This window comes from Onychostruthus taczanowskii, unplaced genomic scaffold, assembly GCF_017590055.1.
Source record: "Onychostruthus taczanowskii isolate IOZ18803 unplaced genomic scaffold, ASM1759005v1 scaffold38, whole genome shotgun sequence".
In the NCBI taxonomy this organism is placed as follows: Eukaryota; Metazoa; Chordata; class Aves; order Passeriformes; family Passeridae; genus Onychostruthus; species Onychostruthus taczanowskii.
The window spans coordinates 381,882-394,540 of NW_024501237.1; the positions used below are offsets into that span (position 1 = coordinate 381,882).

At 43.6% G+C, this 12,659-nt stretch overlaps 1 protein-coding gene across 7 annotated transcripts in view; it reads left to right on the forward strand.

Moving 5' to 3' along the window:
- FAM13A (family with sequence similarity 13 member A) overlaps positions 1-12,659 on the forward strand; it is a 117,388-nt gene that overhangs the window by 94,913 nt on the left and 9,816 nt on the right. For all 7 annotated transcript variants that reach the window (XM_041411922.1, XM_041411924.1, XM_041411925.1 and 4 more), the window contains 5 exons: positions 6,815-7,028; positions 7,377-7,515; positions 8,624-8,705; positions 8,835-9,055; positions 10,422-10,505. In XM_041411922.1, the coding sequence (XP_041267856.1) occupies positions 6,815-7,028; positions 7,377-7,515; positions 8,624-8,705; positions 8,835-9,055; positions 10,422-10,505 (740 nt within the window). The remainder of the gene's footprint in view (positions 1-6,814; positions 7,029-7,376; positions 7,516-8,623; positions 8,706-8,834; positions 9,056-10,421; positions 10,506-12,659) is intronic.

Here is a 12,659-nt window from a genome sequence, read left to right on the forward strand (position 1 = left end):
TTAGTTTATGCTTTAGGAGTGAAAGATAGGTTTTGACAGGGAAGAAGCAGGAAAACACAGGTGTGGTGTTTTAATTAAGCAAGAGAGGGAAAATATGCAACAAACTCATTGCTCTAAAATAACAATCTCTGAGGAGCACTGAGAAGGGAAGTTCTCTGCTCCTGCTGCCACAGTGTACGTGACCTAGTATGTTTTGCCTTTCCCTTAGCAGTTGAGTAGTTATGACACTTCAGGTGCAAGTGAAGAAAACCCAGCCATGGCTGCCTTTGATTCAGCCGGGCAAGCAGTCACCGTGCACAGGAGGGAATTTTTCCGTTTGGTTGCTAGGTGGGGATTCCCTGGGTGGAATCACCACACGTGCAGCGCGGCTGATGAAAGCGCCACGGAAGGGCTCCCAGGCGGCCCTGGCTGCTGATGTTTACTCAGGGGGCAATTAGCAGAGCCATGCAGGGTCTCACATCTGTGTTCTCAGAGGTGATGTGTGGCTTCAGCCCTCCTGTGAACCTTGGGGAATAATGACTATTTTTTTCCTTCCCACATTACTAAGAGGAGTCATATGAATACATGAAGGGGAGAACACAGCTCCTTTCTGTCTGCCAGAGGCTTTCCCGTTGTATGAAACAAGTTGCTTCTTTGGTACAACTCCCTCTTAGTAGGCATGCTCTTATGTTTGGATTCTAGCTTTCTTTTGCCCTGCAAATATGATGCAGGATTATGGTCACATGTGACTGTGCTTCTCTCTGATTGCGCCTTCCTCCCTTCTGTTCACATGTATTTCGCAGGAGGAGGAGGTGGGCAGTTGCAAAAGAATCAGCTGTCTGGGGTGAGAGAGACATCATCTTCTGAAATGCGTGCCTTCCAGAATCACCATTTTGTTGGTGTGGGTGAACAGCAGCAAAATGGTGCCTTCTGTGTCTCAGCAAGGACAGACTGAGTCTTTCCTAGCTGTGGATATGGAATCAAGCTTGCAGCAGCCAGGAAGAGGAATATCTTAACATCCACTCTCAGACTGCTTCTGTAGCTAACAGCAGAATCTGTTGTTGAGACTGGCTTTGCAGGGCAGGGTTGTACCACCCATCCACACCTCTAGCAACAAGGACCTACCAGCCAACCTGAGTCACTCAAACCTTCACACACCTCTGCAGGATCCATGCCACAGCTCTGGTTGCATCCCCAACGAGAAACAGAAAGGACTGTGCCTTCAAATGCCCTAGCACTGAGCTGTTTATTGCTTTGCTCTAGCAAATGTGCTAGGTCCATCTCTTGGGAAATTACCCATTCTTTCAGGACGTAGTTGAACTAATGTTAGGGGTGATGGTTGTCTATATCATACATACAGACCATCTAGTGACCAGGGCAACTGTTGGGATGTGTGAGAACAATTACAAGTTAAGGACTTGCCTTCATCTGAAGCTGTCACTGCCTCCAGTCAAATGTTAGGAAAGAGCCTTCAACAATGGGCACAAGACAACCTTGTCCATTGACTAGATTTTATTTGTCATTCAGGCAGCCTCTCCATCATTTAAAGAGCAGAGCTGCCTTAAAAACCTTAATTCAGGGGCACAGAACTATGAGAACTGCTGCCAGGTGAGCTGGCAGGCCTTGTGCCCTTCATGGTGCACTAGAAGTAGTTTCTACCAGATTTTTTTTCCCCCATAACTTTCATCTCATAGTCAGATCTCTACACAAGGAGAGATTGGCTGTACTTCTCCAGGCTGTGTTCCCTTTACCTAAAGCTGAGCAGGGAGAGGACAGAGACATTTTCTCCCTGCTCCCTGCAATGCAGCCTCACACTTTGCCATGTGCCCACCTTCTGCATCCCACTCACCTGCTAAGTATAGAGGCTTGTGTAGGAATCATCAGGCTATTGACGCAGCACTCAGGGCGTGAGCAGTGCCCCAGCCAAATTCAAGCGCTGAACTCCTTGCCTCGGTGCATTTCCCATGGTCCAGGAGTATTTTCCTGGTGTGCATTTGGCAGGTGTGGATCAGGGAGTTGTATTGCCCTGGATGTGGACCGAGCTGTCCCTGTGAGCTGGGGTGTCACGTCTGACTGCTGGGTTTGCCTGCTAAGCTGGTCGGTGGCTGCCAGCTGAGATGGCTTTGGGAGCAGGCGTGCTCAGAGCTGCTTCCACAGCTAAGGTTTCTAATTGTTGTGGATTACGTTTGAATCGGGTGCAGTGACTGAGGAGAACAGAGTGTTCTCTCACAGGCGAGCACTATTGTGCAGATTTCTCACCAAATGTTTCTAATTCAAGCCCAGAACTTGCTATCCTGTCCTCAAGGAAAATCTGGAAGTATGTTGCTCTCCATAGCAGCGGCTGGCCCTGTCAGCAGGCAGCTCAGTAAATCAATATGATGTGTGATTGCTGCTGATGTCACCCGATTACTGACACTTTAAAAAAGTTCTGTAGCTGAGATTTCAAGCACAGTTTGCAGTAACAAGCTCTTATGAAACAATCAGCTGGCATTTTTCTTCAAGCTTAAAAAAATAAATAAAAGCAGAAGTTAAAAACACAATTTGAGTTCAAGTATTGCAGCACTTGAGAACTAGAGGGTGAAGCTGATCTAAAAATTTTGACACTGACTTAATTGATGCTTTCCCATGGAAAAAACCCAAAGTAATGCAGAAAAAATCCATATAGTATAGCAGAAGGAAAGCTGAACTTAGTTTTCTCTTTTTCAATCCTGTGGACTTAGATTGATCAGTTTATTTGTGGGTAACACTCTTTAGCATAAGAAATCAAAAGAGGGTGAGGCACATTCTATTTTTATTACTAAGTATCCAAAAAATGTCATTGTTTACTGAATAGCATCAAAATATTAAAATTGTAATTTTGATTGTTATATCATGCTATAAACAAAAGACAAAGTTTGCTTGCTAGCTGAGAGATGTGTCATCTCAGTAAGCAAAGAGGTGTGGTAGTGCTGTATTTGGGCTATTCTTTTGATCTGTGTAGGAAGAATGCCTGCTGATGTATTCAAACAAGGATATTTTCATAGTTATTTATAAGATGAAAATAGGTTGTTACTGAGCTATTGAATGCTTTGGATGGGGTTTAAATTACTGTATTCATTTCATTATGAGAGGTCTTTCTGGAGTCTTTCAAGTGACATTTGATACTAGCACCTCAGGTGTTGTAATGAGTTTAGAGTTTTTAATCCCTCTGGATTTGCTTCAATTTACAGTAGCTAAGGTTTGGCCTCGTTTGTTTGACAGATGGGTGTGTGTAAAAGCAGTGTTAGCAGCATGTACGAGCTGTGTGGCTGCAGAGAGGGAAACAGGAGATGCCTGTGGCATTTTGCTGGCTGCACCTCATGTGGTATTTGTGTGTAGACACCCCTCTGTTGGCCCTGCAGCCCCAGTAACCCTGTGGCAAATACACAATGTAGTGATAAAAAGAAGACAGGTTTTGTCAGCAAGATGGCTTGGAGCTCACCAATAATACACCAGTTTGATACAATAAATCTTTCTGCTCGTGTGAAGCACTTAATGGTTCGTGTTTATTAAAATCTCCAGCCCTCTATGCAGCAGAGAGGTTGTACTGCCACAGGCGATGCTCTGTGTGCCTGTGGAGCTCTGCAGAGCCAGACCTGGCAGATGGCTGACAGCTCTGTGGAAAAATGAGCTGGGTGTGGGATTTTGAGAGGGAGAGCAGCACTTCTGAAGGACTGGAGCCTCACTGCCAGAGCACAGTTCACTGCTTCTGCACCAGCTTAGAAAAAGCATGCCTGAAAGAAATGCCTAGAGAGTCTGACCAAAGCATTAAAATTTCTTTCACCCTTTCTCTGCGCTGGTACAGCCATAGTGGCTAAATATTCCCTCCCTGCCTTCTCCCCCCCGCCATGAAAAATTGTCGTTCTGCAAAATGGAGTGGGAAATAGTACATAAAAAGAATGTGGAGATGAGTAGAAAACTGAGATTTTTCCCTGAGCAGGAGAGATCTGTTCAGGACAGAAGAGGAGTAAATGTACCTGCTCTGTCAAGTCAGTGGCAAAGAAAAGGTGAAATGTTTACAATCTCTATTGAGATTTTGTTCTTCAGTTAGCAGGAAGGGGAAAGGCTGAGAGCATTAATCATGGTAGTGGATGCTTTAAAACTGGACTTCATAGCAGATACTTCAAAACCATTCAGTCCAGGAGTTCAGCAATCTTGAGAAAAAGCTCAATGCTTTGATAGCTATCTTGGCTAAATGAATAACAAAAGATATTATGCATCCTCTTAAAGAGGATTTAACTGATTGTGCGCTGTCAAAAAAAGCAGCAGCTTACCCTTAGTGGGTTCCTGTGTGTTTGTGTCATCCAGCAATTCTTGTGGTTCCAGCTGAAGGGCCTGGCACTTGGTCAGCAGGAGAGAGAAGGCAGTTGGGCTGCAGCTCTGGTCCACTTAAGTGATCTGATGCAGATAAAATTTGTCATTTGTACATATCTAAATATGTTCCTTGATGAATTGCTGTGTTGCGCTCAGGGGTCTGGCCATTTTGTGTCTAGTTGAGATTTTGTCTTCTAAATGTGTATATGGTCAGCAAGGGAAACAAAATTACCCATAGAGTCAGGCCTTCCAGGAGCAAGGGTTAAAGAAAGCTGATTTTCTGTAGCAGCCATTTCTTCTCTCAAGTCTCAAATTTGATTTTCTTTTAGGACACTTTTTTCTTCTCCTTTTTAACACTTTCTTCTTTGGAATGGGAGTTTTCTGTTTTGGGCGAGTATTTTGAAATGAACAAAATATAAAGTAGACACACCTCAGTCTCAATTAGGTTACATAAAGTGCTTTGCTGTCTTTTGGGGTTTGATCAGCAGCTTTTTGAGCCATTGCAATTCCCTGAATGTCGCGTGCTATCTGGTTTTAAATCCACTTTGGACAAAGTCACGTACATCATGCATGATTAATAATGGCTTTGTTAGCTGGTGTGGTAGGAGCTTAATTTAGTTACTGCTAAATATGCCTGATTTTTTCTAAGTTTATTTCATCTATATAAATCCCATGGTGGTGTTATTTAACAATTTCCAAGAGGAAATTCAGTTTGTGGGTGAGAGGTATTCAAACAATTAGAAGTGAGAGATGTCTAGAAGAATTTAATGCATCATTTAACTCTCATTCCTGCTGGTCAAATATATCCTTTTTTTCTTCCTTTTTTATTATGCTTTATTTTGCTACAAAAGTTCTTGTCAGACACTTCCTAAAATCATGAGGGATTCAGGATGCAGCCTATTTCAGGTATTAGAAAATGCCAAGGCTGAAGAGAGCTTAGAAAAGCTCTTTTTTCAGAAATTACCCGAAGGAAGTTCAGGCTACATAAGCTTTCCAAACATGGCAAAACAGCCTACATACACTTGGGTCTTGCACACCCCATGGAAGTAGCCCCTGTGAGCCAGGCTTGTATGTGCTTCTCTTGCCACAACACCTTCCAGGGGCTCTTATGCAAGAAGCTTGTGCAAAAACCTCCTGTCTCCCCTTTCAGGGTAGCACATCAGTGTGCATGCAGACCAGCCTCTAAGAAGAGGTGTGCCATTTGTATCCATGTGCTAAGGAAAAAGGCAGAAGGGGGAGAGCATCATTTTAATATGTGCACAAGCAAAACAGCACTGAGCCCGGCACTGCAGCATTGGTGGTGATCTCGCACTGCCTGAATTGTACAGAGGGGGAATGTTAAACAGCACAGAGGTTCTGCAGGGGAATCCTCATGCAGTCCGCTGAGCTGTGAAAATGTTAACCTTCAGCAAAAGGAAATGCTGCTTTTTATTCATAAACTGATACGTTCAAAAGCCTCCTCTCTTTGTGAATGAAGAATAGACACACTAGGCACAGGAAACAATTAGTCCTAGCTCTGAAACTGGTCTGGGAGCTTTCTGTAAGGTTTTTGTTTTGTTCCTTGACTCTAGAACTATTTGTTAGATTTAGAAGTTCAAAGCCTGGCTCTTAGCACCACAGGATTAGACAGTTTAAGTAGGAGCATGCAAATCAGCTTAGTAAACTATCTGAACACAAAATGTTAGACTCCTTATGGCATCTGGAGGGAGTGATCACAAGATTGAGGTGATTGCTTTCCGTTGGCTCTATTATGCTAATCAGCCGTGCTAAATTGGGTTTCCCTTTCTCTCCCACTCCACCATCTCCCTGTCCAACATTGCTTTTACTTCTGGCTGGTTAGGTTGTCCGGGGGGCTGAAGATTTCCTCACTTTTCTACCATACAGTAAACAGAAGGATTGCATGTGAAAGGGAAAAGGGGAAACTCAGACCATATTACTATAATTGTTAATGTGTGGGCTAGGTACCCTATAGAACAGGTGGTAACGTGGGGGACCTTTTGCTTGCAGATTAGAAGAACCTATGCTTACTCCTAGCTTTGAATTACCAATAGCAGGCAGCAGGGGGCCTATAGGAGAACCATTAATACACTATTCATTTACAGCATTTGTACGTCCTGAAACTGAAGAAAATTCCTTCTGGAACCCAATTGCCTCTTCTATATACTATGTGCTAGTAATGCTCTCTGTCCAGCATAACTTTTTCCTCAAAGGTGCTAGCTGGTGATTGCCTTGTTTGGTGTCAGTCCATAGTAATTCCTGGTCAGCTTCTGGGTAGTTTTCTGTTGCACCTAAGAGATGTCTTATATTTGTGTAGGTTATCTGCTGTGGCCAGGCTTTGTAATGCTTTGCACACAGGGCAGATGGGAGTAGTGACCAGAGAATGCCTGCTGACAGGAGTCACAGTCCAGGATGAGCAGGTCAAGGTTCATTATAAAGTTACCTGGGGTCTGTCTTATGTGTAAAACAAACCTGATAAAACCAGCCTTTGTCTTACTGTTCCCAGAGCCCATCCCTGCTCTCTCCTCATGGCAGCGAGACGGCTTAGACTCAGATGAGGCTCGCCTTTCCCCGCAGGCCGGGCGCTTGATTCGCCAGCTTCTGGATGAGGACAGCGATCCCATGCTGTCCCCTCGCTTCTATGCCTATGGACAGAGCCAGCAGTACCTGGATGATACAGAAGTGCCTCCTTCTCCTCCCAATTCTCATTCCTTCATGAGGTGGGTTGTGACTTGCCGGTGCTGCCTTTTACATGCAGCTGCAAAGGGTTTGCTGCGCTGCATCAAGCAGCATCTCTTTGGATCGGCTGTGCTGCGTTGGGTTTCTGTCCCTACTGACAGGGAATTGATACTTTATAAAAAGTTCTTTGTAGTTAATTTCTGGGTTTCTGCATTAATATCTAGGGCCGCTGGAGCATCTTTTGCTATCTGTCATTGCAGAGTAGCAACATAGCATTTTCACTTTTGTGGGCCTTATCTTTATTCACACAAAGCTAAGTGGCCTTCTCTGCATCAAGATGTACTGTGGCTGTTTGGATAAGCTCTTCCTGCAATCTCTGCTCTTGGCAGGAGACGGAGTTCGTCTTTAGGATCTTATGAAGATGACAGAGAAGACCTTACGCCTGCGCAACTCACCCGGAGGATTCAGGGGCTGAAGAAAAAGATCAGGAGATTTGAGGACAAATTTGAAGAGGAGAGGAAATACAGAGTGAGTCTCTAAGAGTTAAGCATTTATGTGGAGATGGATGCATTAGCAGCAAAGGGAAGGGACACCAGGGAAGTGGGTCAGGCATACAGAGGGACACCAGATAAATATGCCAAACATACAGAGGGGCTTGAAAGCTTTTATAAGGAGGAAAGGAAAAAAAATAGCAGAAGACCTGCTGCCCCCCCCCCCTCCCCTCCCCAAAATCTGTATGCATGCACACTGAGCAAATTACCTTTCCAGGTGTTAGGCAATATCCATGCAGCACAAGAGAGGAAGGCTAATGAACTCATAAGATTTCGACCACTGCTTAAGACTGCGTGTAGGAATAGTTGTGTTCAACTTCTGTTGTTTGTTTATTTATTTAACTTCTGCATATGGGAAGCACAGTCGCTGGTCTCATTTGCATGATGGTAATCCCACCACACCTGTGCACTGCAGAGGAGAGAGAGCAGCTGCCTTCACTCCTGAGCAAGGAACCACAGTCAAGTGCTGCTGAGCAGCAGTGGTGTGCTGGACTCTTAATTGTTCTGACATGCCCTTGTGAGGGACAGAAAGCTTTGTAAGGAACTGTAAATCTTTGCATGTGTGCATCTTTGGCTATCTAAATGGCAAAGAATTGCTCTGGCATGCAGTAGGAAAGGCTGAAAAAAATGCTGCTGTAGCCTAAAATTTAGGTTATTTGGTGTCTTTGGATGTAAGGCAGCCTCTAGTGTGGATACATGAGTCATAACACTTTTCTGTGCTGTTCATGCTAGGTTTCCTCTATTTTAGAGCTACCCTCTTGTTAGGAAACAATAGCCACAAGGATTCCAGTGTGCATCCGGCCCTCTGAGTCACTCCTACCACTTAATCACTGGCATCACATGTTCTATGTTTTCTAAAAAGAAAATCCATTTCATGATGCCCCTAAGACAGAGTGTTGTGACAGGCAGGAGCAATTAAAGCGAGGTCTGAAATGGGCTGGTCAGAGGTGTGCCAGTCAGAAGCCAGTGCCTGTGTTCTGTGCTGGGTCCAAATTCCATTGTACCCCTTTGTGCCACCCACTTGTTTCAGTGAATCGCTCCTGGTGGTTTAACACAGATTCAGCATGGCTTTTCTTTCTTCCCAGCCTTCCCACAGTGACAAAGCAGCCAACCCTGAAGTGCTCAAATGGACAAATGATTTGGCCAAATTCCGAAAGCAACTTAAAGGTGAGCAGCCGCCACTGGAGCACCTTTGGGGGGTTGCTTGACTCTGCCTCATTTAGATTTGATGTGAGGCAGTGATCCTGACACTGTCACATTTTAAAAATGAAAAATTGCTCATCTTTCCCTGCTCAGAGTCAAAACTGAAGATCTCAGAGGAAGACCTTGGCCCTGTTGTGCGTCAGCGCAGCAACACGCTCCCCAAGAGCTTCGGCTCTCAGCTGGAGAAGGAGGAGGACAAGAAGCAAGACCTGTCAGATAAATCTGCCAAGCCTGCCGTAGAAGTGACCCTTGACTCCATCCAGAAGAAGCTCCAAGAGAAACGAGCAGAGACAAATCGACCTGAAGACATTAAGGTAAAATGTAGACGGGTTAGATTTAGGCCTGTACGTGCAAGTAAGTTACTTGTAGCTGCAGTAACTTATGAAAGTGTTGTGGTCTTCGACATTTTGTTTAAAAGTCTGCAGCCTTTAGTCTGGGCTCACTTGCTTTAGTTGCTTTCCCTCTGCCTTTCGTATCTTGATTTTTTCCCCCAGAGCTCAGTGTCTATTGTATGTCATCTTGTGTTCTTTGTCTGACCCTTGCATATTCCTAGTAATGTTTCTGAATTACTGCAATTTTTTCCGGCCCTGTTTTTGGCTATTTCTGTTGTTCCATCCAAATGTCTTTGTCAAATTCTGAGTCTTCCAGTGCTTTTGGAGATTGTGTCATCTGTTTGCTTCTTGTTCAGTCCAAAACTGAATGTTATTTATTCTCTCAGGGTTTGTTACTGCTAACCTTCAGAGTTTCACACTGAGCTCTATTAGCTGCTGTAATCTCTGAGGGTTATCAGCAGGGAGGACTTCATGTCTGATGTGAGCTCCTGAGGTTTGGGCAGCCTTGTAAATGAAGTCCTTGAGTCTGGTGACATGTAAATTGTGCCCTGCTGTGTAAGAGTGAGGCAGACAGCATTATCTTCTTTTCGCTAGATCTGCAGAAGAAAAACATACAGTGTGTGTTTTGACTATTTTCTGACTGTAGCAAGAATCCGCAGCCTGACCATTTACAGAGGGACTGTGATAGTACTTGGTGCTCTCATAGGGAGAGAAGGCTTGGTGTCAGGCAAATTCAGTAGGGGAATTTTGGCCAGCTTGGTTAGAGAAGTCTTCTCTAACTGTCTTCCCTTTCTTTTTTGGCTTTGTCCACTCTTGTCTGCTACAGCCTTTCACTCCATAGCAGAGTTTGCAGAAAGAGACATTCTGAGTGCACTTCAGTTCTTGGTAAAGTGTGTTTGTGACAGTCCAAGCAAAGGTGACCAGCTTTACAAGAGGTACTGGAGTTTGTCTCAGATTTGGAGAAAAAGAAAGGAAATGTGTTCTGTTGTAGAATTTACATTTCAGATCTTAGCTGAAAAACATCCACCGTCATTAAAAGTTGCATAGTGTTGTTTTCTCAAAGCACACTTATAATCTGTAAATCCACTTTAGGTACATAAAATACCTTCATATGCAAAGTTTTTGTGTTTAATCTGCCTGCACTGAGCATAGGATTCTACTCACGTTGACAGTCTCTTTGGCAATGTAGCTGGGAAAAGACAGTGGGAAGGTTGGGAAGATAGAGATGAATCTTTAATAATGAAGGTATGACATGACTTTGGTTATGGCACAGATCAGTGTTTTTTGAGTCCAGGAATCTGACTTTTTTTTCTTTTCTTCCTCCCTTTCTCTGTGCCGCTTTTCACAGGACATGACACGAGATCAGATAGCAGCTGAAAAAGTGGCTCTTCAGAAGGCTTTGCTGTGTTATGAAGGCATTCATGGCAGACCGGTATGTACTGCAGCATTTTTTTAAGGGTTTTTGTTTGGTTTTTTTTCTGAAAGTACATCTTTCTATGTCTTTGTCTATGGTAAATGATGCCCCTAATGCCCCTTTCATGTCAGGTCACTAGAACTTCTTGCTCTCCAAACTGCATGTGCACCCTCTAATCCACCTCCCTGATCCTTCAATTCCACAGCTGCTGAGTCTGTTCCAGGCACAGTGATGTCCTCACACATCACTGGGCTGGACAGACACCTGCAGGACAGAGCCTGCAAGCTGAGTGGCCATTATTTTGGCATTGTGCTTAGCAGGTTCCACAGACAATCCAGTTTGAGGCCCAGTGGTCAGTGTGCATGGGAATAGTGCGTGGTCCCCCATCCAGCCAGGAAGTTTGCAGTTTTCTGGTATCAATGGTATAATGCCAACTTATTTGTGAATACAGAGAATTAAGTTTTGTCTCCTGTTGATTCCTGCTGTGGCAGAAACACAGTGGCTTCCAGGCCATGAAGTTGGCTTTTTATGAGTCCCTCCTTTTCTTTCACTGATGTCATTATAATCTTTGTGACCAGCTATATAGGTAAAGTAACTTAATTTCAGAGTGCTGCTAATCCCCTGAGCAGTGGCTTGGGAGCAGCAAATTACTGCTTATAAAGAGTACTTGATTAGTGCAGCTCGCAAATGTGTCATTCTGCTGCTGCACAAGATACCTGATCTTTTCCTTCCAAATTATATCTTCCTTTATCCACTGTTTTAAAAAGTCTCACTAATTTATTTAAATGCCTTCATGGAGTGCTAATATTGTACAGTCACAACTGTATCAGCAACTGAAAATGGCACAGTTACATGAGAGGACGGGCAGATTTATTCTTGTGTAGAAAAAGGGCAGCCCAAGGGAATCCACTTAACCTTCCCTGTGTTCTCTGTGAGACCAAGTCTTTTTTTGCTGCTTTTACAATTATATAAATCAACAGTCGGCATCTTACTGAAGTAAACTCATTCAATCTGTTCAAAAAGATAACAAGCCCAGAGACTATCTTGCCAGCAGACTTTTATTTCCACCTACCTTTTTCAATGCTTCATTTATACAACTGCTTTTGAATTTGTTTTGTTTTGAAGTAAGCTGTCTATACCTGGTAACACTGAACTGCATGGCAAGGAAGACTGATCAGCTTTTGCTGTTCCCAGCTCCTGGAAGTGCAGTAGTGGAAAAGTACTGAGAGCTTGAGGAGAATGCGGATAGTTCAGCCAAGGTTTTTTTTTTTTTCCTTAAAGATATTTAACTAAACAAGAAAAACAATGGAGCTCAGATTTATTGTGCAGCTGGGTCTTTCTGCACCAGTGATAGATGAACCTGCAAAGGTGGAACTGAACTGTTTTAGCTAAGCCAAAAGTCTGTCTCTGCAGAAATTCTTGAGCTGCTCTAACAATGCAAGCAATGGTCTGTTCTCAGCTGCTGCTCTTTTACCACGTGGAGCATGCCCCAGAGTTGTGTCAAAGGCTCCATTATTCTAACAGTCTCTTTGCATTTTGATGTTCTCCCAAAATATACTTCGGTTTTACTGGTCTTACTTATGTTTACCTAATGAGACAGTATGCCCATGTACTAAACATACTTTCAGAATATGCTTTCTGTAAGGTTTGCTGGTGTAAATGAGCTGCAGGACAGGCTCAGACTCCATACACTTAACTTCCAACGCCTGTATTAATTATCTGTATTGCTCCTCCACACTGATACTCAGACACTGAAGGATGTTGTTTAACTTTTCCATTCTTCAACATACCTAAGGACTTTGTACCCATTCCAAGGCTTATGTTTATTTTTCTGTACAGAACAGTGCTGTTAATCAGCTTTGAAATGTTGTTAATTGAAGGTTTGATTCTCAGCCTCAACATAAGCCTCATCATAGTCTTGGGGTTTTTTTAAGTAGCAGACTGTCTGAGCCAACAGTAGTGCTGTACCTCCTGTTCCACAAATTGCTAATCTTGTAAAGCTAGGAATTATATTATATATATAATTTAGGTTACCCAGTTTCTCTAGTTGTATTCTGGATGAGTTACAGAGAAATCTCCAAAGTTGGAGGCAACTTGCTAGCCAGTACATTGGCGTGCAGGCACATCAGCACAAAACTCAACACAAAGAGGACTGAGTGAATTGTTTCATGC